Source organism: Lepidochelys kempii, chromosome 3 (genome assembly GCF_965140285.1).
Source record: "Lepidochelys kempii isolate rLepKem1 chromosome 3, rLepKem1.hap1, whole genome shotgun sequence".
In the NCBI taxonomy this organism is placed as follows: Eukaryota; Metazoa; Chordata; order Testudines; family Cheloniidae; genus Lepidochelys; species Lepidochelys kempii.
Window position 1 is genome coordinate 203,898,313 of NC_136382.1, and position 26,676 is coordinate 203,924,988.

Genomic DNA, 26,676 nt, shown 5'->3' on the forward strand with positions numbered 1-26,676 from the left:
ATTTGACTTCACTCTGCACTTGGCTTCAGTCCAATTTACAGTACATCAGCAAGAAGCCAATCTCAGGTACTTTTTAGTCTAATATTTGGCAGGGCTTCCAATGCAACAAGGAACCCAGCCTCTGTATCCTCTTCCTATCTTCTACAAATTACTTGCAAACTACCACACCAAGAGTCTTGTAAATGTTCAGTAAGTATGAACTGCGATTAACGCCTTGCTTGCCAACTGCAAATCATGTTTTTGCCCTTTTTAAAATATTTTTGTATATATATATATGCACACACACACACATATATATAAATAAAATGAAGACTTTAAGAAGCAAGAAAACCCAGAAAACACAGTTTATCTTTGTGAATGAACCATTTGCTCTTACAGATGGGACTTTGCAGAATGAAATGTCAGAGCTCTATTATTTATTATCTGAAATCGGTTTAACATTTGGCAGGAAAATTCTTTCCAAACACAAGACCCCGGAAAGAAAGACAAAACTACTCCGAGAGTCAGCAAAACCAGCAGCTGAAAGTAGATAGCGCCCACAGCTAACAATAGTTTTCTGTACTTAGGGTAAAGTTTGAAGATTCGTTCTCTAGAGCATTCCGCATAAAATGAGCTCTCATTTGAGGTAAGAAAAAAAAATAATTGTATTCCCAACTGTTAGAGACAAGGGCCAGTAGAAATAAAATTGTTCCTTTTTTAGCATATATCACCACACAAAAAAAGAAAAGAAATCATCATATTTTATTATTTAATATTTGGCCAGGATAAGGATTTAAATGAGAGGAGAAGGATGACAAACATTCAACTTTTCTGTAGGTCTAAGATTTCTATTGGCCCTGCTTATATTCACTCTGCAAATTAGTTGGGAATAGCAGTATTTATACTAGATCAGTAATGTCTGGTTCTTATCCAAATGTTCCACCTAAGGAGGATGCCAGTTCTCATGGATTGGACAGCCCACCCTGCAGCATTCCTGAGAATTGTACAATAGAATAATCTTGAAAGTCAGCAGAGTGGATTATCCACTTTTTTCTGGACTTGAACTTGTGACCTTAACAGTAGCACAGCAGAAAGCAAATGTGCTACGCACTTTGCCATAGTAACCTTCCATGTATTCTTTTCAATTTAAATACACACAATTAAAACAGCTACAATTTTGGAAAATTATGTACAAACCCTATATTTTCTCCTTTTGATTACATATAAATACAAATTAGCTATTCTTCTAAAAAGTGGTTATAATAGTAAATAAATACAAAATAAGATTCTGACCATTATACTTCATGTGCTGGGATTAAACCCATATAAAATGTACAACTAAAATACATTTAAAATCTTTAAAAGGAATAATTCTCTGATTAAAATATTTGTTTTCCCAACTTTTTTTGTGGACATAAATATATTTTCAAAATAGTTGTATTTTTTTTTCCATTTCATTACATAAATAAAGTCTTCATTGGGAAATATTAAAGTGTCAGCTTTTTTTGTATTTCTAATATATTTTGCTGTGTTAGCGGCACCCACAACCCTCCACAACCATATCTTGATAGTTCTTTAATACAACTTTTTCGTTCTCGTCAAGGTAGAGCATGGAAATAGCACTCAGTTCTGTTGGAACACAGCAAGCCTTAGGGATTTTGGAATTCACGGAATTGACCAAAGTCTGAACAATGGCATGGTTTGTTGTGTTTAGATGATCTGCCAATGGAAAAGGGCATTCCCCATGGCAGTAAAAGGCACCATATCCTGGTGGGGCAACAATCCAGTCATTCCACCCCACATCATTGAAGTCCACGTACAAAGGATGTCTTTTGCAACTGGATTTGTGGCGTTTGCGCTGTTTGTGTTTTGCTTGGCGTTTCTCTCTTTTATGGAGAGGGTGTCCCTTGCCATCATGGCCGAAAGTTACTAACAACGGCCGGAGTTGAGACCAGCTATCTTCATCCTGATGCAAAGACCTGCTAATCCTAACGTGCCTCTTGGAAACACTGCTCTCATTGTCCAAGTGAACCACCTCTACTATAAACCCATTATTAGGCTGTCTATGTGCAATCCACCTCATTACAGCTGGTGTTACATCAAAGCTTTCCCATTTACTTGCATTCTGATGCACCAACCTGGTGTCCAAAAGTCTCGCGGCAGGGTCCTTAGAAGTGGCTGTGGCTGGCTTTATAATTTCATAAATATTAATACGGTGATGGTAGCTGCTATTGTTCTCAAAGGTTTCCTGCACCTGCTCCCGAAAAATCTGAAGTTCAGCCGAGGTGAGAAACTCCTCGTTAGGGATGGAAGTTAAATTAAAGAAGAAACGCCGTGCTGTTTTCCCACTTGCTTCTGGCAGCTCTTCCCAAGCTTCTAAGTTCATCAAAGAGGGAAAACAAAAACACCATCAGTAACCGAACAAGCAGCAAAAACGTGAATTACTCTTCGGCTGGAAACTTTAAACAGTGTAACGCCACATGTGAGATTTGAAACTTTTACAAAAAAATACTGCTTCCCTTGTCTCTGTTTATTTATGCAAGCATGTATAGCATGAAGTTAAGAATACTTCATTCATTGTCAAGCCTTTTGATCCAATTCTGGTAAACTTTGCATTCCAGGTGGTTATAATAACGGGTAAGAAATGTGAAGCATTACTTTGGAATTCAAGGACATTAGCAAGAAAACTTTAGCACTGTAGTTAGTGGAGGTCTAATCAGAATAATTAAAACTGATTGAGGATTTAAGGTAATTACTGCATTTCTGTTTTTTTCAAAAATATGGCTTTATGTCAATCCCTTAAACTCCATTCCAAAAATATTACTCCACTATTTAGATTTACAAATCTTAATATACAGATTTTGGGTCCTAATTGGAGACTAGGAACTCCACATCTGTGATGGTATTTTATGAAGCATACCCTACTATTTTAGTCTGAATATCCATAAAAGGTGGCATTTGTATTGATTTTTTTTTCTGCTGAAACTCAGGGGTGGTACTATGACAATGAAACGAGTTCATTCTAAACAATACAAATGAGAAATGGTTTCCTAAAGTTTATCCTGTTCTCTCCCCCACCCCCAAATACTAAACATTTTGGGATATTTGAGGGGGGAAATGCACGGGTTTGCCTGTGGCTCAGACCATGTGTGTAGCCCTATAAATTATAAACAAGAGTATTAACAAATAAGCCTTTCCAAAAGTGTTTTTTAACTTTGGTGATAAATATGCTGGACAACAATTCATTCATCTTATTAGCTGAAATCATTACTCTGGTGAGTAATTCTTACTCAAGTGATTAATCCCATTGACTTTAATTTCAATTTCTTATATGAGTAAGCATTATTCATCAAAGTTTCTGTATCCAGCCCAAAATTTATAAATATATACAGCTGTATTGTAATTGTCTACCTCAAAACATGGACTCTTGTTTTTTTCATCAGTCAACAGGATTTCCAGGTAGCTAGATCTGACCAATGGTTTTAAGGCAAGTGCTTTGAGTTTTTGGTTTTTTTTTTAATTTGTTGCATGATTACTTAAATTGCAGATTTAAGCTATAAAATGTGCTTTTGTAGAGTTCCAACTTTTGTAGACTCTTCCCCCCCCCCCCCAATCATGTATAGTTTTACATTCAGAAATGTTTTAGCATGAATGAACCACGCACTGGATTTTCCCCCATTCATTATGAAGAAATTTACTTTCACACACAAGCACAAACCACAGTGCAAGGTTAGATTTCACCATTAATCTTCTTCCTCATTATAAGGCTTCCCATCAGACAATATAACGACTGATCTTAGGCCACTTCCTTTGTATACCAACTTAATTAAATCCTAATAAAATTTCTTTCGTCACAGCTCCATGTTATAACATGTGGAGTCTGTATTTTCATTAAGTTTACAGTGAGAGTACAGCATGCCACCACTGAAGACTAATAGCTATAAGTTATTTACAAGTTCTGGAAACTTTTTTTTTTGCGAAGAGCAGATGGGCAACATACAAACCACTAACTGTACAAGTCTATCTGTGTCAGATTAGATACCCCAGTTCAGCTATGTTATGCAAGTTTATTTGTCCATCCATGGCCATACAACTGGAAAGCCAATTAACTACAAAATGGACAAATTTAAAAAGGAAGAAACTCATCCAGGAAGTCAAGATCATCATCTTTGTATGCATTTAGTAAGCATCAAAGATAGGAGTGTTAGCTGTATGTAACAGCTAAATGTAACTAGTTTTTGGAACTTCTACATATAGAACTCCAGTTATACAGGAGTGATCTAGTTAATTGGATTCAAACTCTCAAAGCTGGAAAGCTTTCAACAAATAGATTTATGTGCAAACGTTTAACAAAGCGGAGAGATGATTGGTACTAAAAGTTTGTTGAACAACTGAATAGCTTTACTTTACTATATTTACTTTAAGCCACAGACACTCCAGTTCTTGTAAGTACCCATTTTACCTACTTTTAAAATGCATTCAGCATCTTAATTAAGAGATGACCACGTTACCTGAAGGCTCAGGTGCACATGAAGTCCAATGACCAGCTGTGGCAATGCTTTTATCAACCCTTTTTTTTTTTTGAAGGCTTACATTAGATCTACACTAAATCTATCCTAGATTCAAACCCAAAACAAGAAAGTCATTGTGCAAACAATACAATTGATTGTTGCATTGATCTCTCCCAGGGATTAGAAACCTTCCAAAAACTTAACCCAGATCAACTGGGCGACTTTTCTGGTGTTTAGCTTTTATTTTTGAAGGCTATTTGTGGGAATTCTTAATTTGAACCCAAGCTGTAAAAATAAAATGAAAACTACACATGGGATGAAGGGGGCTCGGGGGAGACAAGCGGGAGGAAATTTTCGGAATAAATGCCTCAGAACATTAATTACATTGAAAGGACTGCTTTGATGAGGGTGTTTAAAACAACCACCATCAAACAAAAAACGTGACTACACCGTTCTTGTGAGTTTAACAAAACTTATTAGCAGCCAAACATTCACTATTCGCAAAAAGAAAAGGAGGACTTGTGGCATCTTAGAGACTAACCCATTTATTTGAGCATAAGCTTTTGTGAGCTACAGCTCACTTCATCGGATGCATAAAGTGAGCTGTAGCTCACAAAAGCTCATGCTCAAATAAATGGGTTAGTCTCTAAGGTGCCACAAGTCCTCCTTTTCCTTTTGCGAATACCGACTAACACGGCTGTTACTCTGAAACCTATTTGGAAAGATTTCCACACACATACACACACACCCCTCTCCCCACCCCCTTTTTTTTGGGGGGGTCCAATGCTGATGGTACACACACACACACCCCAACCACACAAGACCTGCTCACACTCATCTACACAATACTCCTGACAACTGAACACATGCTTAGGACCCATAGCTTAGGACCTACCAACGCCCCCCCCACCCCAGTCCACACACACACACACTCTCCCCCAAACCATATCCTCCCACCTCTCCCCGCTCCTGTAGGGCAAGGGGCAGCAGAACCCGCACCCAGAGCTCCCAAGAACCGCTGGGGCGGGGCGATCCCCAGGGGGGCAGCGCAGAGAGACCCCCCCCTCCCCACCCCAGCCCAGCAGAGAGACCCCCCCCCCCGCCCCACCCCAGCCAAGCCAGCCCCGGCCCCTACCTTCGTGGTGGAAGCTCCTGACCGTGTTGGCGCGGCTGGCGGCTCTCTCCAGCTGGTGGCCCAGGGCGGGGGGGCCCAGCTGCTGGCCCGCCTGCAGGCGGTAGAGGTCCAGCATGTAGGGCGGGATCACGGCGCTCTTGCTGGGGCTCGGCCGCCGCTTCAGCCCCAGCATGTTGAGCAGGCGCAGCTCGAACTGGCTCCGCAGCTGCTGCGGGGCGGCGCGGCCCGAGTCGCTGAAGCGCCGCCGGCCCACCTCCGGGATGAGCCCGGCCGAGCCGCCCAGCAGCACCTGGTACAGCAGCAGCGCCAGCAGGGAGCGGACGGCGGCCACCATGGTCAACCTGCGCGGAGAGGGGCGGGATGCGGGGGGGCAAGTCAGGGCGGCCGGCGAGGGGCGCCCACTCCCGTCCCACCACCCCGGCATGACCCACGCGGCCCCGGGGCCCGATCCAGAGCTGGCTTCCCTGGAGGGGGGGGGCCGGGACACACACACACACACCCCCCCGTGGGCCCGGTCCTGCACACCAGCTATTGCTCCCCCGGCAGAGGGAGGCCGAGGGCACGGCTCGGGGCCGTGGAAACGGATCAGCCCTGTCCACACCGGGTCACACGTCCCGCTCTCGGTTACACCCGCAGCAGCTCCACCGCCTCCCGAAGGGACTCCTGATCCCAGGCCGGATCCAAAGCCCCCCCCCCGCCGCCCCCATGGGCCCGGCCCTTGCACAGCAGAACCTGGCCCACAGCAGAGCGGAGCCCCGTAGATGGAGAGAGACAGGGCACCTCTGCGCACAGCGACTGGCTGCGGACAGGAACCGCTCCGGCCATCTCCATGTCGAGGTGGGATCCCACTAGGGCCACGGCCAGCTGGTTCCAGAGAGGGGTGTTAGCTGGGTTAGGTTGGTGGTTGCGGGGTGCTATGGAAAGATGGGGGGGCGTGCAAGACAAAGAAGATCGGGGGGCGGCTCAAGGGCTGGGCCAGCCTGGACCTGGATGGCCAGGCTAGTGTCACCCCTAGAAAAAGCCCTTTCCCCCCCCACACACACACACATCATCAGTGGGGTGTGAACAGCCACCCTAAAGTAGCTTCCATGAGGGCTGCTCGGAGGCGGAGTGGGAAGGCGGCACGCGGGGACTGCAATGTGCCGATCCGCCGTGGGGAGAAGGGGGAGTAGCCGCGTCCGGTCGGAGCCCCGGCGGGACAGGTGTGCAAAAGCCAGAGGCTCGCGCGGGGCTCGCCCAGGTGCCCGGCCGCTGGCCCGGCCGCCTCGCTTACCTTTAGGAGCCCGCCGATCGCCTAAGCAGCGGCGGCAGCGCACCGGGGCCCGTCCATGGACACGGGCTCCACATAGAAAGCGTCTGGCCCGGGAAGAGCGAGGGGGGGGCGGCTCCCCGCCGGGTAGCGGGCTTGTATCCGTTGCCAGCACCGCCCCAGCGGCGTGCGGGGGTTGCGATGCGGCACCCCCGTGGGGAGGGAAGGGGGGGGAGACGAGAGTTATTTTCTCCGGGCACGGTTCAGCAGCTCCGGGGGGCTTGGGGGGGGGGGAAGCTCTCAGAAGCAAGAGGGGAAATAGTCCCGCTACGTCCTTAGCCAAAGCCACCGGCGTCCCTGCCCTGGGAGACACTGGGCGGCTGCTGGGCTCGGCGCCCGCTTCCTTTCAGCGCTCTAACGCCCCCGCGGCAGCCCATCGCGCCTCCTGGGAGTCATCTCCGGGCAGCGGGCTCGGCGACGGCCCGGGCGCTACCTGCGAGCCGCAGCGGCGGGGAGGGGGGCTCGCGTCCGCGGCGGGGACTCCGGGGCGTTCCTGCAGCATCCCTGGCTGTCGCTCCCCTGACAGCGGCGGGGCAGGAGGCAGAAGCGCCGTCCGCCTCGGACGGCCAGCGGGAGGCGGCGGGTTGAGAAGGCGGCGGCGGGAGGCGGGAGGCGAGTCTGAGCCAGGGGACGGGGGGGGGGGGGGCTCTCCCTGGGCAAAGCAGCGATCCACAAGCGTGGTGGCTTCGTGTGCGCGCGCCGGGGGGGGGGGGGCGGGGGGAGAAAGGAGGGGGGGGGGAAGATCGATATGCAAATCAGTTAGCCGCCGCCTCCTTGGAAAAAATACGCCCTTAGCATCAGCAGCGAGACGAGTCCAGCCGCCGCCGCCAGCTGAAGTTTTGACTTTTCCTTCCCTCCGCTCCCGTTTTCGCGAGGCGCCTGGCGGCGGCAGGAGGCGGCGGCGGCGGCGCTAGGGGGACCCCCGCGCTCTCCTCGCACGCGCTGCTCCCGCGGCGCGCGGGGGGTGCCCAGGCCCTTCCCCTTCGCTGGCAAATTGGCCGAGGGGGCCGGCTGCCTGCTTGGCTTTTTGTGGCGCTGCTGATGTCACGACCCCGGGGGCTGGAGGCTCCCCGCCAATCACGAGGCCGGGGAGCGAGCGGTGGCCGCGCCGCGCTCGCGGCTTTTAAAGGGGACGCCGCCTCCTCGGGCCGGTCCCAGCTCCGCTTTGCAACCACCCTAAAGGGGAGCGGGGTTGGGGCGCCTCGCTTTTTCTCTCTCTCTCTCTCTCTCTCTCTCTCAAACACACACACCCCGCTGCTTTCCCAGCCTTTCCGGGTTGGGAAGGAGGAGAAGGCTGTGGGGGGAAGCGAGGACGAGGCGCGGCTGCCAGAGCCAAACCCAAACCCGCAGCACTAGGATTGTAAAACTTCTGGGAGGAAGGCGCAGGGGTAGTTTCAGGAGTCACGCGTCGCACCAGCCCGGGCCCATTAGCCTGCAGCATTACCTGCCTCCAGCTGGCTTAGTTCGGAGGCGGGTGAGTTTTCTTTATTTTGTAAAAGATCCTCCAATAACCTGGTGGCTAAAGTTAAACCGAGATCAAGGGTCCGGACGTGTCATTTTTGGTAGGGGGATTTACCTTTCCTGCGTTGCAAATCAAATCTTGAGCATTGTCTCTCCTTCCACCCACCCCCTTTCCCCCTCCACCACCACCCTGGTCGCGGTTTGATTTCTGCAGACACCAGGGCCTGCTCATGCAATAAATAAATAAATGCAGCGCCCGGTGCCCTGCCAGCCTGTATCGGAGCTAGTCATCCCGATGAGAGACAACGAACGTGCAGCGTGATTTTTTGCAAAATAAGGCGCCTCCGATGGGAAGCGGATAATGCTGCTCCAATAGGAGTTGGATCAGGCTGTCAGCCGGTAGCTGTTAGTTTAGCGTCAAGTTTAATAAGTCTAGTCCTAGGGATCTCCCGTGCCACAAGATCTAGCCCTGTAGGGAATAGTTTCTTCTCCCCGAGTCCTTGGGCAAACGAGAATCGGGATCAATCCATGCATTGGCTAAAACGTCCGGCAGAGCACAGCCTTGGAGTTAGGGAATGACAATCGCATTAGCTGGAGCCTGCGCGCCTACAAGTGGAAAATCAGAGGAAAATCAGAGATGTGTATTGAACAATGATCCATTCATTATACGTTTCCTCTGCAAGAGAAGAGAGAAATAAGTCTCGGGCTCTGCTTATACAAATCGGATTAGTTTCGTGTCGTGGGATTTAGGTGTTTGCTGACTTCTAAGGTGTGAAGGTCAGCTAAGGTTTTGGGAGAATCGGAGTGTTTTAAAATAAACTAGGCCGATAGAAAAAGTAAAAATAATCTACACACTAGATTTTCAGTGGGTGAACATAAAGCATAATGACATAAACAACAGACCCCGGGTCCTCAGTTGGTGTAAATGGCCTCGCCCCATTGTTGTGGAAGTGGTTCAAAGACTTCAAGGTCTTATAAACAGCATCCGAATGGTTACTCTAAAGGCACTTTTTTCAGAGTAGCAGCCGTGTTAGTCTGTATTCGCAAAAAGAAAAGGAGGACTTGTGGCACCTTAGAGACTAACCCATTTATTTGAGTATAAGCTTTCGTGAGCTACAGCTCACTTCATCGGATGCACTGTGTCTAATGCATCTACATGTACTCTGTCTAATGTTAAAATGTCTAACACAATATAGCAGCCCCGGTCAAATCTAGAGCAAACCTCAGCCATCTTTTGAACCTTGCACAGATAACCGAAAGCTCATTTCTCACTTTTTAAAAACCTGTTTAGATTGCAGTGGATGTGTTTGGCTCTTGGAGAGGAAAACTAACTGCTGCTGTCATGCCAGCAAGGAAAAACTCGGTCGAGTTCCCATATGCACCCCTGAAATGAAGGGGGGTTCATATCTCCTGCTTGTAGAATCTCCCATGGGTAAGACCTTTCATATTCAAAAGATTTCAGAGGGATGACTCCACAACCAAGAACATGTGGGGCTTTTTAAGTAGGTATCAAGCTCATTGTGCTGCTTTCTTGTCCTGGAGCACCTCCAGAAATGTTCCCCTAGACTCAGATCAGTTCCTTTTCCCAGAGGCACCTTGACTTCTTCATTCCTTCAAAGCACACTGCCTGAAATGTACCCATCTTACAGGCCAACCTTGGCCACGCCTATGACTCTGTGTCCCCAGGCTTGAGCAGAGATATGAGACTCAGAGTGACATAGCCCCCTCTTTGTTAAACTCTAGCATCTAGTTGGATCAGTAGTAACAGAAGGGGAGTGGAGCTTCCTGCTAAAACGTTTGCCACTCGCACCTTGCGTGTCACACAGATAAGTAGCCTGGGGAGCTGGAAATCATGTGCTGGCCCGACTGAAAGAAAAGCATCAGATTCCCGAGAAAGCTCCTTTTATCCTTTGGGAAGCACCATTTTATATGCATTTGACTTTCTAGGTTCAGCCCCTAGTTCTTGGGAATTCAGGGCTGCTTTGCTGACAGCCCTGAACGTTTTTAAGATATGTCTGCCCTCCAGTGGTGGACATATGTCAGAACTCTCTGGATATGCAACTCCTCCTTAGAAAACCTTTTTGGATTGGCTTTACCACTGAGCCTCTCTCTGTGTCCTACTCAGCAGAAGCAGGGTGCCGGTCTATAGGCTTCGCGGCCTGATTGCCCATTTCCACGACTAGTCCCCGTCCATCCTAGAGCTGGTGCTGGCGTGTGATGCTGCGAAACCCTTTGATGTGGCAGTTGATAATGTATGGCCACGGCTACTCCAGTTTGCTGAAGCTGTTTTCAGAGACGAGTTCAGAACATGACATGGAAGAAGGGGCTGGCTCTACTGTGCCTGATCTAGTTCATGTCAAGGTGAATAGATTCAGTAAGGGTGATATATCTTGGACTCACTGAGACTCAAGGGACCTGGCTTCAGGTCCCAGCTCTTCCACACACTCCTTGTGTGACAGTAGGTAAGTCTTTAGGCTCCTAACTTCTGGGCCTTAATCTCTTTGTGACGTGGCTCCCTGTAGAATAGGGATACTAACATTTCCTTTTCTCTACCCTTTGTCCTACTTGGATCATGAGCTCTTCCTAGCAGAGACTGTCCCTTATTATATGCATATACAGTGCCTAGCACACTGGGGCCCTGGTCAAAGTTGATGCCTGTAGGTACAAATGCAACAGAAATGACGATACAAAGGATCAACTGTCCAGGTCCTACCATAGGCTCTCACTTGAACTAGCCAGAATCCCTTGCCATGTTGTGCCTCTTCCTCGGAGCACCGCCCAGGATGGGTGGGTGAGGGGCCTTGCAAAAGACTGATGGGATTTCACAGATCAAATCAATGTGTGGAGAATTTAAAGCCCCAGGAGACAGTTTCATGGTCATTTCCACATTCTGAGTGGCCCATTTTGCACAGTTTAGGGCTTGTCTATATAGGAAAGTTACACCCGTATGAGCTAAGGTGTGGATTTAAATGGCTCTAGTTACACTGGTATCATTCCCCATGGAGACACTCTTCCTCTGGTAAAACAGCAGCCTTCTTTGGTTTAGTTTTAGTTGCTTTGGAAAGGCTTTAAGCCAACCCCGAAAAAGCCACTCTTATTCCAGAGCAAGAGTGTCCAAATGCGGAGTTATGCCAGTATAACTATAGCACTTTAATTACACTGAGATAATGAGAAAAGGAGGACTTGTGGCACCTTAGAGACTAACCAATTAATTGGTTAATTAATTGGTTAGTCTCTAAGGTGCCACAAGTCCTCCTTTTCTTTTTGCGAATACAGACTAACACGGCCGCTACTCTGAAACCTGAGATAATGAGGTAACTGATAAAAGTTTCCTATGAAGACAACAAGTCCCGAGACTTGCCAAGCTCTGATTTCTACTTTGATTCCTCTTCATTGCATGGGCAGGAGTGGTGGCCCAGGCTGACATTCAAGCCCTAGAAAGGGTGACAGCTTAGGGACTTTTCCTTCAGCACTCCATCCCAGATCATGTTTAATTTTATGACTTCCTGGAGCTCTTTAGCTTGAATTTAAGATGCATGCAGTGTGACTTCAGGGCACTCCAATTATGTAAATCAGCACTAAAATAACAATAGCAATGTAGTTTACACATCACTGACATTAAATGAGCACTTCAACGTTTAATTGCGATTCCAGTTCAATCTGCAGTGGGCCACGCCAGGAAAAAGTCATTTCTTGCCTTAACACTTAGTCCCTGCGCCTGGAGCATGGGTGGTACTGAATGCCCAGCTTTACTTTATCTACATATGGTTGCTATATTAGGATAATGAGCCATAGTAGAGAGAAATGTGTCTACAGTTGTTCAAAAGGCCTGGATAAACTCTGACCTGATTTAACATGTCAAGAGGTTCCTATAGGTTTGTTGCCTATTTCTGATTTTAAATATAAATAGGTCCATGGATCCTTCTGATGTTAAGGCCATAAAAGCCTTGGAGTTAATGGAGAGATGTTTCCCTTCCCATCCTTTGTCTCTTATCTGTTCAGAATGGAAAGCCCAGATCCTCAAAGCTATTGATTTCAATGGGCGTGAGGTACCTAAATACCTTTGGGTATCTGGGCCAAAGCTCTTGGGGGCAGGGACTCTCTCCTACTATTTGTTTGTTCAAGTGCCTAGATGTGAAAGGGGAGTTCATTATACCCTCCCCCCAATTGCTCCCCCAGGAAATCTAGCTCTGAATGCCTAGTCCCCCTCTTCCTTCTAACTTCTACATCGGACGTGGGAATCTGAACAGACTGGCATATCAGAACTGAAGCAGAGATACTTGTATCAGTTCAGATTTCTCATATGAAACAGGTAAGGCATACAGGACGGTGCATATTTTCTTGCCCCATAGCAGATCCTCTGCTGATCAATGGTAAAGTGGCAGCTAGCTGTTTAATAGATGTAGGAAGGTGTTCTCATCTGAAATACACTGATTTGAAGCTCGTGAAGAGTTTGTTCAGAGAGGTGTCTGTATCCCTGCAGCTGACTTTGTCAAAGGAGGACTCAGCTATCGAAGTTCTGGCTATATCCTTCAGCCCCAAATAGAGCTGTGTGTAGGGTATTGCTTCTGCAATCATTTCTGCTTCATGCCTCATCAACATAACTATTAACGCAGTCTGACTTGCAAGGACACCTATGCAACCCAACGATCCTCAAGTTACGCCTTCACAGTTGTCAGTGGAGAGAAAGAGTTGCACAGGTGTAAGTGAGGGCATAATTTAATGCAAAAGGGGTTGCACAGGTGTAAATGAGGACAGCGTTTGGCCTGGCGAATCTTTATACTGGTGATGATGCACAAGCCAGAAAGAAGCCATCTGGATTTTAAGTTCCCAGACTGAGCTGTCACAACCGTGCTCCCCCAAACCCCTCAGTTTAAAATGTAGGGGGGGGGGGGAAATCTATGATAAAATATGGAAAATGTAAGTAATATCACATAGGGGAGGGGGCTGTTTCAGAAAATGATTTAAAGGTGTGAGTGCTGTTTTGGCTTCATAATTAGTCAAGACCATCCTGAACTTTCTCTCTTTCTAAACTCTTCTTCCTGTTTGCATCGGTGTGGATTTGATGTGCGGACATTTCCTACAATCTCACTTAATAATGAGCCTTAAAGACATGTTTGCTCTTGATGGTTTGTTTAAGTTCTACCAATTGTGTGTTCTGGCCCACCTGTCTTCTGTTCCCTTAAAGAAAGAGGGTAGATTCCCACTCAGGAGGCTACTTATGAGGTGAGTTGTTTTCAATGACAGTAATTCCATGTAATTCTTTTCCACCTTGGCTGATGTCTGGCATCTCTTCAAAGTTGTTGCTTTCTTTAATATCATCTTTCACTTTCATGAATGAAATCTTGACTTCCTTTCCATCATAGCTGTAAGGAAATCAGAATTGTATTAAGAAACGTCATGCAGACGACAGTGTTTTGTACATTTCCATAATGTCTACATTGCTAGTGACAGACAACAGAACGGTGACAATATTATCACATGAACCTTTCCCTCTCTCTTTGCACTACAAAACTTACGAGCATCAAAGAAAGAGCAAAATGACATGTAAAATTGTATTCAGTGTTTTATAAGCAATAGTACTTTAATTTCTGTATTCCTGGGGTAGAATGGAGATTTCAAGGTCCATTTACCATCAAAGTTTTTCCTTGTAGGTATTGCCTTAGACCAAATGATTTTGAAAATGATCTTGAAATCACCAATCTGTTTACATTTGCAGCATTTATTGAGTCTGTGGGTTCAAGAAGAGCCCCTTTCTACGCTTAGTGAAGCTACAGGTGGAATGCAGAGCAATGACTTCGACCCAATTCATCAAAGCATTTAAGCATGTGCTTAAATCTGTCCCTTTTCATCAAGGCAGTTAAATCAATGGGACTTTAGCACGTGCCTAAAATTAGTCACATGCTTAAGTGTTTCCATGAGCAGGGATGGATCACTGGGTGTGATTCCATTCGGTGTTCTTTGTCTTTTTCCACGTTGATATCTCTGCTCTTTATGTTGTTTTCAACTGATCATTTCAACAAGGAAGTAACAAAAAGGAGCCCATGCTGCACACAAGAACAAATCTGTAACTAGAATAGGCCTTATGTATGGAGCAAACAAACCTTTCAGCTGAAAATGACATTGTTAGAGAAACTGATTCGGTGATTGTGCAGTACTGCAAAATTGCAAACTGAATAAAGTAGACTGCAACTCAGGGACTGAGAAATGCATTGGTATAAAACTCCAGACCTTGACTGTCTTCCGTCCTAATCTTATGTTTCCAGGAATTCTCACACATATGGCTTTGAAATTTGTTTTCTGACACCATTCAACGGGCACAAGTGTTTCTGGAAAGCAAACACAAATTGATTTAACAATTGGAATGAACATTTGCAGCATTCCCCCCCATCCCAAGATTCATTCAGATCTAGATCACACTAAAGGCCATATTTGTTTTATGGATTTATTACTTCACTGTCTCCAGAGCCGTCTGTTGCTCTCAATCCAAGGGAAGCACCATTAATATCAATTGATTTACATCTGCAAAGGATCTAGAATATGGTGATCAGTTCACATGTTTGTGCAGCATTAACGCTAAGAGACAGATTGATTGTCTGTGATTATCATTTATAGGGCTGCTCAGAAAACAAAAAAAAAACAACTCTCACACACACACACACACACACACACACACACACGCCAAAAAGGCCAGAGGGGGAAATGAACATTTTCACATAAACTTCACCCCCTCCTCTATATTTTCCCCCTGAAATTTCAAAATTGTAAATTTCAGCAAAATTTTGAAATTTGCAACAACAAAAACGCATTTCCAGCTGTTTCATATATTTTTACAGCCCTTAGCACAATGGAGTCATGACTGATTTTTAGGCATAACAATGTGTTAAATAAATAACGAATATCATTTATTGTGGGAGGCTATATGGCTCATTGGATAGTGTGCTGGCTTGGAGACCAGAGTTCCACTCTCAGCTGCACCACTGGCCTGTTGGAAGATATGGGGCAAATCAGTTCCCTTCTCTGTTCTTTGGATTCCCCATCTATAAAATGGGGATAATCATACTGACCTCTTTCGTAAAGTGGATGGAGATCTACTGATAAAAAGTAGTGTACCAGAGGTAGACATTATTTGGGGCCAAATACTTGCTTTATCCCAATACTATTCAGCTTTATCCTGTTGTCGTTTAAGTCAATGGCAAAACTTCCACCGACTTCAGTGGTGTAAAATCGGACATTTGAACAATACTGTTATGGAGAGGTAGAGGATTCAAACAGGAAGGTCAAGAACAAGCAGGGTTTTTCAATTATATAAATCTTAATGGTTAAAAAGCTAGGTGTGGGTGTTATCCTGCATAAAAGAGATGACTGCATCACAGTTATGTCACTTCAGTAGCTTATAACTTCGTCACTGCAGAGATATTGACGTCAAATAAAATGGAGGCTAATACAGAGCTGTGCATATTGCCTTAAAAGCTGCATATCTGAGCAGTGAAACTGGATAGCGTTTTGCAATTAAAATAAAATAAAGGCAAGTATGACGTTCAGTTTAAGCAGATTGTCTCTATGAAGGCTTTATTGTAGCTGCAGATTTAGAGCATATGAAAAGGTTTTCTGTGCTCAGTGTCAGATGAAAAACATTGCATCATCAGGCATTCTTGTTCTCTAACACTTATTTGCCAATATTCCCTTGATAATGAACACTTGCCATTTTATTTTCTGGTCTAGAGTCATGTTTTCTCAGCTCATTATCATTCCAGCTTTCTAAATATCCTATTAGAATAGAAATATCCTATTAGAACTAGACAAGACTGCGGGAAAAAACAATACAGTTTTGTGGCTTCTGTATGGTATGTACTCTGCACAAGCACTCACTCATGACATTTGTTTTACGTTGAAAGTAAAGCTGTTTTCAGGGTTGGTTTTAATCGCTGTTTCAATTACTTGCCTTGTTCCCAGCTCTGTCTAGTTTTCAGAGGAGCGTTAGCTATAATTTGTCTTAGTTCATACATAGTCTATCATCTTTAATGTTGCTCTTAATGTAGCTTTTGGTGGATTAATTTTTTTTACATCTACTGTAAGATGAGAACAGGGTGGGGGTGTTCAAAATAGTCTAAGTGGTTTAGGAGCACGGGTCCCATCCTAAGTCCCTCTGGGGCTTTTGGAAAGTTCCACCTACAGCATATTGGGGAGCACTCCTATAATACAGAGACCAGACATTAGTAGCAATACCCTGCCCTGCTCCCCCAACTTATCGTGGCTTTCTATCTATCTACAGTACTTATATGGCCTCCCTTACCCTAATAGCTGAGAACCTAACAATCTTGACACATATTTACCCTCACACTACTCCTGTGAAGTAGAGCAGTATTATTATGCTTATTGGGGGTGTGTCTACACTTGAAACACTAAAGTGGTGCAGCTGTAGTGTAGACACTTACTACACCACCGGAAGGGGTTCTCCCCTCACTGTAGTAAATCCACCTAAGAGGCAGCTGGTAGGTTGAGGGAAATATTCTAGCAGCATCTAATGCTACAAATTAGGTCGTCTTAACTACATCGCACAGGGTGTGAAAGTTTTTCACAGCCTTGAGCGATGTAGTTAAGCCAACCTAATTTGTAGGGTAGACCATCCCTAAGGAACAGATCCACAAAGGGAGTTAGATATTTCAACCCCTAACTTTTAGGCCCCCTGCTGCCCAGTGAAATTCACGGTTAGGTGACCAGATTCTCTATCCTATGCAGAAGGAGTTTGGCACCTAAGGATGGGATTCACAGAGGCCAGCAACCTCAGTAGGGAGCCCCTAAGCTAGTCAGTAAGAAATGTCAAGGAGAGGCCCCACCACTGAAATGTAGTTAGGCATCTACGCCAATCAGTTTTCTCAGCTGTGAGCCTCCTGCTGGAGTTAGGTGACTAAGCCAGGTCAGCCAGTTCTAGCCAGAGGCCCAGTGGTTAGGGCCCTCACCTGGGATGTGAGAGACTCATTTTCAAATCCCTGCTCTGGCTGGTTTGGAGCAGAGATTCGAACGTTGGTCTCTCCTGTTCCACATCAGAGCCCCAATCCCCAGGCTCTTGGCTATCATGGAATGAGTCTCTCAATATCTCCTGGTGAAGCTATACCACTTTGTATAAATAAAACATTCCTCAGCAAAGACTTGAACTGAGGTCTCCTACCTGAGGGCCCTAACCACTGAGCTATCCAGTCAGTCTCACCCAGGAATATGTAGTCCATACAAAGTAAAACAGCTTCAGCAGGAGACACTGAGACCCCACTCCAGAATAGCCAATAGCTCCAAGGTGAGGGCACTCCTGAGACGTAGGAGACCCAAGTGTACGTCCTTGCTGTGAATCAGGTGGCGTGGTGGGGATCTGAAAGCAGGTTTCTCACTCCGAGGTAAGGGCCCTGGCTATTAGGTATGCTGGGGTGGGTACACCCCCTGACTGCCATCCCAGTCAGCCCCACTTGTCTTTTGTGGAAGGCCTAAGAACATCTACCAGACCAAGCCCCTCAAGTGAGATAGGCAGGGGGATGCCCAGTTGAAGAATCCTGCCAGAATTTAGGCGTGAGCATCAACATCAGGACTTAAGTGATTTTGCACATGCCCAACAGCAGAAACATAGGCACCTAGGGCAGTTGCTCTCAACCTTCCCAAACTACTGTTCCTCTTTCAGGAGTCTGATTTGTCTTTTAGTTTTTAAGTTTCACGTCACTTAAAAACTACTTGCTTACAAAATCAGGACATACAAATACGAAAGTGTCACAGTTCACTATTAGTGAAAAAATGCTGACTTTCTCCTTTTTACCCTATAATTATAACATAAATCAACTGGAATATAAATACTGTACTTACATTTCAGTGTACAGTATATAGAGCAGTATAGACAAGTCATTGTCTGTATGAACTTTTAGTCTGTACTGACTTCATTAGTGCTTTTTATGTAGCCTGTTGTAAAACTAGGCAGATATCTAGATGAGTTGATGTAACCCCTGGAAGACCTCTGCGTACACCCAGGGATGCGTGTACCCCTGGTTGAGAACCATTGACATATGGGACTTTCCTAGCAGAAACCTAGGTACCCATAGAGCAAGACAGCAGCTGAGCAGAGGTTTTGAGACTCTCAATAGCACATAAGTGTTGGATTTAAGCAATTAAGTCCCTTTGTAGATTTAGCCCTAACTGACTTGCCTAAAGTCACACAGGAAGCCTATGCCTCTAACCCCTGGAACATCCCTCCTCTGCCACCTGCTTTGTCAACTCACATCACATTAGCTGAAAAAACTAATAGTTAACAAGGCTCTTATAAGTGATAGTCTTAGAGGCCTTGCTGCTGAAATCAGATCAGCGTGAGATCTTGGGCCTGGGCAGAGCCCTGTTGACTACAGTAGGGACTGCAACAGAGTCAGCCCATGAAGATCCAGTTACAGGAGTGGAACCTTACAGTGTCTGCTGTTTGGAGTAGGGACTATGTCTTGGTATGGTGCCTAGCACGATGGGGACCTGATCTTGATTGGGCTTCCCGGGTGCTCCTCCCCTGGAAATAGAATAGAAAGAAGTAAAATCAGACAAGGGTAACACGGTGTAGTGTTACCCTGTAGTATTGGAGCCCCTCATGATCTTGTACCGTTTTTCCTCACAACTCTCCTGGGACATAGGGAAGTGCTATTATCCCACGTCACAGACAGGGAACTGAGGCACAGAGAGACGAAGTCAATGGGAGTTAGGCACCTACATAAATACTTTTGAGGATCTGGGCTTACAAAGCTTGCCCATGGTCCCACAGGAAGACTGTGCAAGGCAGGGAATTGAACACCATCCTCCCAAATACCAGGCCAACACCCTAACCCCCGGATCATCCCTCCTGCATCAGAACTCAGTGGGGTAGTAGGGTCCAGTATATAGGGCACTGATTTGTGACTTAGGGGACCCGGACCGTATTCCTGACACTAGTCTGTTGGGTAATCCCAAGCAAATCACTTCACCGTTCTGTTCCTGTTTACCCTCCTACCATGTGTCTGTCCTGATTTAGTTTGCGAGCTCTTTGGAATAGAGACTGTCCTCTGTGTTTGTAAAGTGTTTAGCATGCTATCGCTTTGAGTCTGGCTGGGCCTCCAGCCCTGACTCTAATACATATAGCTTACATTAAATCACTGCAATTCTGAACATAGATCAGAAGTTTGTTTTTACTCAACCCAACTGTGGCTAATTGCATAGAAGTCAACAGAAGATAATGTAGCCGGTGGGTGGGATGGTCCACAGGAGACTGAGATAGACAACTCCAACTAACAGTGTTTGCCCTTCTCCCCTTCCCCCCCCCCCAAAAAAAGCCCCCAGAAGTTTGTATTTGACCTGAGTGCAGAACTGAAGAAATAAGAGAGCTGTAAAATAAAGCCCTGCAAAGCACGCCCCGTCAAAGAAAAACACCCTACCCTCAACAATCTGTATCAAATTGGAGAAAGCATCCACAATTATACCACAAAAAAGAGTGTATGTAAAACACCCCGTTGAACCATTTTTTCCTATTGTAACCGGGCTGCCCTTTTGTCACGCTGAATAGGAACAAGTGGAAATACATTTAAGATCAAAGGTACCTAACAATGCAAATGGACACTATTGGAAAATCCCAGTAGGTGCCTTTCTGCATCTTTAGGTTCCTAAATACCTTTGAAAGTCTGGCCCTAATCCTTGGGGGGTGGCTGATGACAGTTCCTATTGTAGCCTTCAAGGCCCAGCAGGAATACAAGCCTCTTGCATTAAAGGTCATCTCTGAGTCTACAACGTATCAACCTCACTGTCGATGGAACCTCGTTTAGTATAAATGGGCTCCAATACAGCGGTCTGACCTGTGTTACAACAAACACCATTCAGGATATCTACACAGCAGATTTGTGGCCACTACAGCAGCCAGCCAAGCCTGGGAGTGTCTGTCCACATCTTAGTGTCAGTGTACTCTGAAAGAATCCAGGCAGCTATCCTACACATAGACTCCTACAGTGCTGCCGGCCTAGAGGATTGTGGGAGATTTTCAAGAAGGTCCACCTGGCTTTTTTTGAACTTTGGGAGCTGTTTGGTGGCTCCATGTCCTGCATCCTCTGGCTGTCCTATTTCTATGCCTGATTGTTTGGAAGGTGAGCAGTGAAGAAATGCTCCTAGAAGATGAGGCAGTATAAGAAGAAGCCATATCCAGGTTCAAGTCTTTACAGTGCTTGGTTCAGCTTGGCCAGGTAGGACACTGGACTAAGTCCAGCCCTTCCCCTTGGAAGAATACTGCTGTGGTACATGAGAGTGACAATATATGTCTGATCAGGCCTGTGTTTGATTTTCTCTGCTTAGGTCTTGCCCCATATTGGAGCACCAGTCTAATACATTCAAGCAGCAACAGGACATCCTTGGGGGCTGTGGAGGGATGTTGATGCATCAGGTCTTTGTCAGCTAAACCAGAGGTGTTGCTGCTAAATCTCAATCATAGCAGCAAATATGCATGACTGTTCTCCCCTCTGCACCTCTCTCCTCCATCCTTCCTCAGCGTCCTTCTGCTTTTCCTGTCTTCCCTCCATCTTTCCTCAGCAATTGTGCCCCACGCTCCCTGGAATACTGCAATCTGCTATCCTTCAAGTTCAGCACTTCAGGTGGATTGCCCATGAGAACCTCCTCCTGATTTCTCTCTCTTCTTCCAGCAACTGTTAAGAGCAGTCAGCTGCCAGGGTTTTCATTTTCCTGGAATTTGTATGGCACAGACTGCTCCAAAATTAGCAACCAGGCTGTCACTGGAATCTTCCTCTTGTAAAGATTGTAGATCCAAGAGCATAAGAAGAGGGAGATGCGACATATTCATAAAAGGAATTATAACTTTCCAAAGTTCATCAGCATCACCCAGTTAGTAGGTGGGCATTGGTATCTGTTGGCTGTGCAAGGGAGCATTTATGTCCCAGACCCTTCCCTCCCCACCCCCTGAAAATAGGAAACCCCTAGAAAATTAAAAGCAAACGACTGTGGAATTTTAGGGTTCAAGTGTCAGGAAATATAAAAATTACATCTCCTACAACAACTTTAACCAGCCCATGATGCACAGAAGGATAGAAATGTTACCTGCATTTCTTCTTAAATGTGTATTTGAGCAGATTACTATATTTAACAACTTGAGTTTACACTCTTGCATACAGTGACTTATCCATTTAATTTTACACATTTATTCGTTTCAAACCATGCTGCAAATAGTCCTAAAGTCAGGCATGTCCTTAAGTTTTGTCAGGAATCAGGATCTTAAGACACCATACAGCATAAAACATACAGGATGTGCAGTGTATTTTGGTTAACATTCCTGTTGGTGCCTTAAACTTTTCATTTTCTAATTTGAATGGTGCAGTTAGAATAGCATTACTATGGGGGTGTTTGATTTTTGCCGTTTATATTGTTTTGAATCATATTTCTATATGATATATATTTTTACACACATACACTCCGTACACACTCACATGTGGTGGGTGAGTATGACAAACATTGAATAAATTCCTTTACTCAGCCATGGGATAAACTCATTTTAAATAAATCAAAACACTAAATAAACAAACAAGCTGTGGAACCATGGAATAAATTTCATTTATTTTGCATCTTTGACCTTCTCACCTACTCTCTGCTCCCTGATCAGTCTCCGTGGGGACTGGGGCTAACATTCCAAACCTCTGAGTAGATTTCCAACAGTCACTTTTTAAAACCAAACCAAAACAAAACAGCCCACCAAATATTATTCTTCACCCTCCTTCCCGCCCCACAAAAGATGTCAGGAGCCTGGATCAGGTGAGACCATGGATTACTGGTCTGATACCCAACAACTGCTAGTCAAATTCATCTTATACAAGCCAGCCATCCAGAATACAACCCACGGATTCTGATCCTGCAAACACTTACTGACATGCTTACCGTTACCGACAAGAACAGTCCCATAGAAGTCATAACTGTTAAGCTCATGCATAAGTGTTTGGGGAATCAAGGCCACAGTCTTTATATTCGTGGAAAGCTGAAATTCCACATTGCCCAGTGAAATGAAATGTTCATCGCTACGGCTGGTGGGGAATTCCCCCCCCCCGAAGAGATTACAAAATAGTGATGCAAATAAATGTTGTTCTGGTGGGGGTCTTTTTTGTCTTGTCATTTTTGCTGAAAGTTTTCTATGACATTTTTCATGTTTTTGTCTTAACCCCTTAGTGACTGTGGCAGGATGGGGTTGATACACCCCATCACAATGTGGTAATATGAAGGTTTCATAATCACTAGGTCAGGATGAACTGTATCATTCACAGTAATGCAGCCATCCTAAATGAATGCCAGTAAAACCAGCTTCGTTAGCACAAGGTACCACACCCCATCATGCCCCAGAAACACACAGACATGCATGCATTTTAGTTCTCAGCGGAAAACTGCAAAGCACACAATTCCTCTGCACCAGATGGTGGTGAAGATTTCTAGGTAAAATGTATATCCCGCTTTTAACAAGCCTGTAAATTCACTCCTGGGCAAAGGGCCAGTGCAATTCATATGCACCATGTATGTTGCATAAAAACCCTCAAAATATGACTTAAGTTGTACATAGGCCTTATGTTGGTCCACTGCGTGGGTATGAATTTCACCCACAGCGCACCCCAGACACATTGTGGTCAACCTCTGAAGCTGCGCAGAGCGTGTGGAGAAGTCCTGCTACAAAAGGTTGTTGCTTAATGTCCCCATAGCAAGAACAAAAGGCAAGAGCTGAAAGGTTTATTTAAGTGCTCAGACTTATGGCTTAGGTGGGAAATTGTACTAGTGTATTAAACTGTCCAGCCCATCCACCCTGCTGGTGAATTGTGCATACAAATTGCCATAGTAACTTAAAGAGTTGCAGAAAATACCATTCTGTGTTTTCAGGCCCAACCACATGGGTTTCAGTTACTGAAATATTTTGATTTGGGGCCTGATTCAAAGTCCATTGAAGCCAAGGAAAGACCTTTCAGCTTCTCTAAAGAATCCTTTGAATGTAGAGGTTGCTGGATTGCCAGGTGTAAACAGTCCAAATGAAGCTCTTTAATGTCAGCAGTAAATTAGCAAAGAGAATATCCCGGTTGTGTTAGGAGATGTAAATAGATTTTGATGCCCCTCAAGATTGCCAGCTAGTACTTTACAACAATCTCCTAATCAGCCCTGCTAGTGACAAAGGAATTTTTAATATTGCTATTTTTAAACAAACAATGGGGTAATAGCAAGAAAGGATAAATAACCCATTAGAATCAGGCAGCTTTATGGTGCAGTAGGTTATAGGCCAGGCAATTTGCTGTCAGTCAAGGCCAGCTGGCAAACAGTGGCATGTGCTATATGTATAAAAAACACATTTTTAAATGGCTTTGAGCCATTAAAATGCTCTTTTACCCAACTTAAACAGCTGGAAGCATCATGCCACAGAACTCCAACAGCTATAGATGCTTTAATCAGTGTGTTACTTTTTCAGGTTGTTTCCTTGCAGCTGATTATGATCTTTTAGGGATAATTAAAAATGTTCAAAGGACCAATAAAAAAGCTGAATCCAGTGATTGTATAAAAATCAGAGGGCAACATTTGGGAGAACACCAGGTTGGGGAGAAAAGTGTAAAGGGCCTTTCAAAAAGCAATGGATTTAAGGCTGAAGACATATCCTAACGGCTCAATCCTGTGCTTCTTTTCCCCAAAATACCTGGGCCTTATTTACCCAGCACAGGAAAAATCTCAAGCATGATGGAAAAAATCAGATCAGGGGTGTGAATATTCCATTCCTGAGCGACATAAATTGCACCAGCATAAGCGCGAGTGGGCACAGTGCTGCCCGCGGGAGAAGATCTCCCACCGACATAGCTTGTGCCCCTCGCGGGGGTGGTTTTTTTATGCCAATGGGAGAGCTCTCTCCCCTCGGCGTAGAGCATCTTCACCACATGCCCTAAGATTCTGGGACTGACACGGCGACAACAACACTGCATACAACACAGGGCCTGAAGGTTGCATGGGTCACAGTTGGTTTTAGATAGTGGAATATTCAGAAGTACCCAACATTGACCCAACTCTGCTCCCCCTGCTGTCAATGGGAGTTTTACCATTGATGCGAATGGAGGCAGAACTAGGCCAACGCTGAGCGCTTTTGAAAATCCCGTCTGTGCTGGAAAGTGAGTTAGCCGCCTTAGCTATGGACCTGCTACCATGGCTCGATTTTACATTCAAACTACCTCACTCACTGCAGTGGGAGCTGTGGAGCACACAGCACTTTTGAAAGTCTGACCAATTATTCAGGCTCCTAAATAAGGATTTAAGGGCCAATTTTTTAAAGATATTTGAAAAATGCCTACATACCTGCAACCTAAAGATGTAGACACCTAGTGGGATTTTCAAAAACACTTAAGTGAGTTAGGTGCCCAACTTCCCTTGACTAAGAAGGTTAGACATCTACTTTTTTAGATGCCCAAATACCTTTGTAAATCTGGCCCTCAGAGTCTAACTTTAGGCACCCATTTTTCAAAATTCTGGCTTCCGTCTTTCAGAGCAGGGCACAATGTTCATAGGCTTCAAAGCTCCAGATGCTGGTGCTCTGGGCACTGGGGCTAGGAAGGGGAGTAAGCACTGTGACAGGTAACAGTTCTGCTCTCCTTGCGTAGGCTGAAAAGTTTAGATTTAGATTTCCTAGTCCCACAAAGAGAATGGTTTTCAGACCCAGGGCTTTGGCTTTGGACGTGCTCCAGTGCAGAAAAATCATGGCTCAATCTTTCCCTCATTTGTGCCCGACACATTGTTTATAATACTGCTAGTTCATCAAAACATAAATCCGGGGTCAACTGCTTTCCAGTGTCCTGTCACACCACACCACACCACACCACATCCCCAGCTACCATTCAGAAGTTCTTGGAGAAATTCGAGGCACTCCATACCCCTCAGTATTAACTATCACCATCATGATGCTACTGCTGCTTAGGGCCTTTCCACCCTTTCTGCGGTAAATTACTCAGGGCTCTTTCTGGGCTCCATTTTAAAGGGCCAATCCTGCTCCTATCAAAGTCAATGGCAAAATTCCATTAGGAGCAGAGTGGACGCCTAGTTAGGAACATTGCCACTTCCTAAATACAAGTGATCTTTACAGATTAAGTGGCCCTTTCACTACTAAGGAACCTTCCTTCGGCTCCAGTTTCTTGGCTAACCCCTTTCTGCTACTCAGCATTAGGTCTGATAAGGTTAGATTATTTTAACACATGAATAGCTGTTCCCTTATAGTTCCACTGCATTCAAGGGGAAAAACTTCCATTGACTTCAGTAGAGCCAGGATTTTAACCTTTATCCCTGGGTCAGACTAGTCTTTTAATCATAATTCCCTGGCCATTTGATGTAGCAGCTTCCAAAATCCCTGTGTTTACCTCCTCCCCTGAGGGTGTTGTCTGGCTTCCCTTTCCTAAGCCTCACCTGGGGACATGCTTACCTCCCAGGACCCAGTCAGGATCTCATCAGTTAAGCAAACTGAGAGCAGGTTTGGAAAGTTTTCTAATCATGATTGCAAGCACTTTGTTAGAGCAAACCTTTAAAGAAAACCAGGTTCTCGATACAAGAGCTTTTAAGGCAGCCTGAAAGCTAAAACATCTTAAAAAGGAGACTGCCTTTCAGTGGTGCAGACAGTACCCTGTCATGCAAGACTGATTATAAAATGGCATGAAATTCTTAGAATAACGCCAAGTCGGAGAAAGGCAGCAATGTCCGTGCGGACTCCAGGAGGGCATGGCGACACAGCCGGTACAAACAGAGCTTCTTCGGGGAGCTGGACAACTGCAGCCAAACTTGCCCATAATGGCAACACTCCCCCGCAGCTTGAATGGGAACTGGCAAAACTGCTGACAGCAGCCAATCAGGATTCCATATGGGTTTGAGACAATACCATAAATTGGGTCACTGGCATTGTGGCTGACCTAGTCCGAGTTTTGGGTTTGTCACTTTGGGTTTCACTTTGGTTCAGATTTCACTTCCAACATTTCACACAGCTTCGATTAATACATTTTTATCCAGTATGCCAGCAAAAATACCTGTGCATTGGAGACAAAGGGTTAAGTTGATCCCCAGTTAGCATTTTATTCTACTGCAGTCAAGCAGGAAGGCTGGGATTGGAGTTAAGCACTGGAATAGGACTCAGGCAATCTGAGCTCAATTCCTACCTCTGCCAGAGGCTTCACGTGCAACACCGAGGCTATAGGTGGGGTTCCACGGCAGTCAATGGGGTTGTGTGTGGGTGCAGGGCTCTGATCACATTGTAG

The 26,676-nt window shown here is 45.3% G+C and overlaps 1 protein-coding gene across 2 annotated transcripts; it reads right to left on the reverse strand.

The window, feature by feature from the left end:
- Nucleotides 1-338: 338 nt before the first annotated feature.
- Nucleotides 339-7,926, reverse strand: BMP2 (bone morphogenetic protein 2). 2 transcript variants are annotated; one of them, XM_073339674.2, is made up of 3 exons: nt 6,899-7,926; nt 5,626-5,966; nt 339-2,355 (listed from the first exon to the last, which is right to left on the reverse strand). In XM_073339674.2, the coding sequence occupies exons 2-3, from the start codon at nt 5,957-5,959 to the stop codon at nt 1,511-1,513; spliced, it is 1,179 nt and encodes a 392-aa protein (XP_073195775.1). In that variant the 5' UTR covers nt 5,960-5,966; nt 6,899-7,926; the 3' UTR covers nt 339-1,510. The 2 variants fall into 2 exon arrangements, with proteins under 2 accessions (XP_073195775.1, XP_073195774.1); XM_073339673.2 differs by lacking the exon at nt 6,899-7,926 and having other exon boundaries at nt 5,626-6,175.
- Nucleotides 7,927-26,676: the final 18,750 nt, after the last annotated feature.

Coding starts and splice junctions, on each gene's coding strand:
- BMP2 (XM_073339673.2), bottom strand. CDS start 6,049: ATGCCGGGGTGGTGGGACGGGAGTGGGCGCCCCTCGCCGGCCGCCCTG. Junction 2,356..5,625: donor CAGGAGCTTCCACCACGAAG/GTAGGGGCCGGG, acceptor TGATGAACTTAG/AAGCTTGGGAAGAGCTGCCA.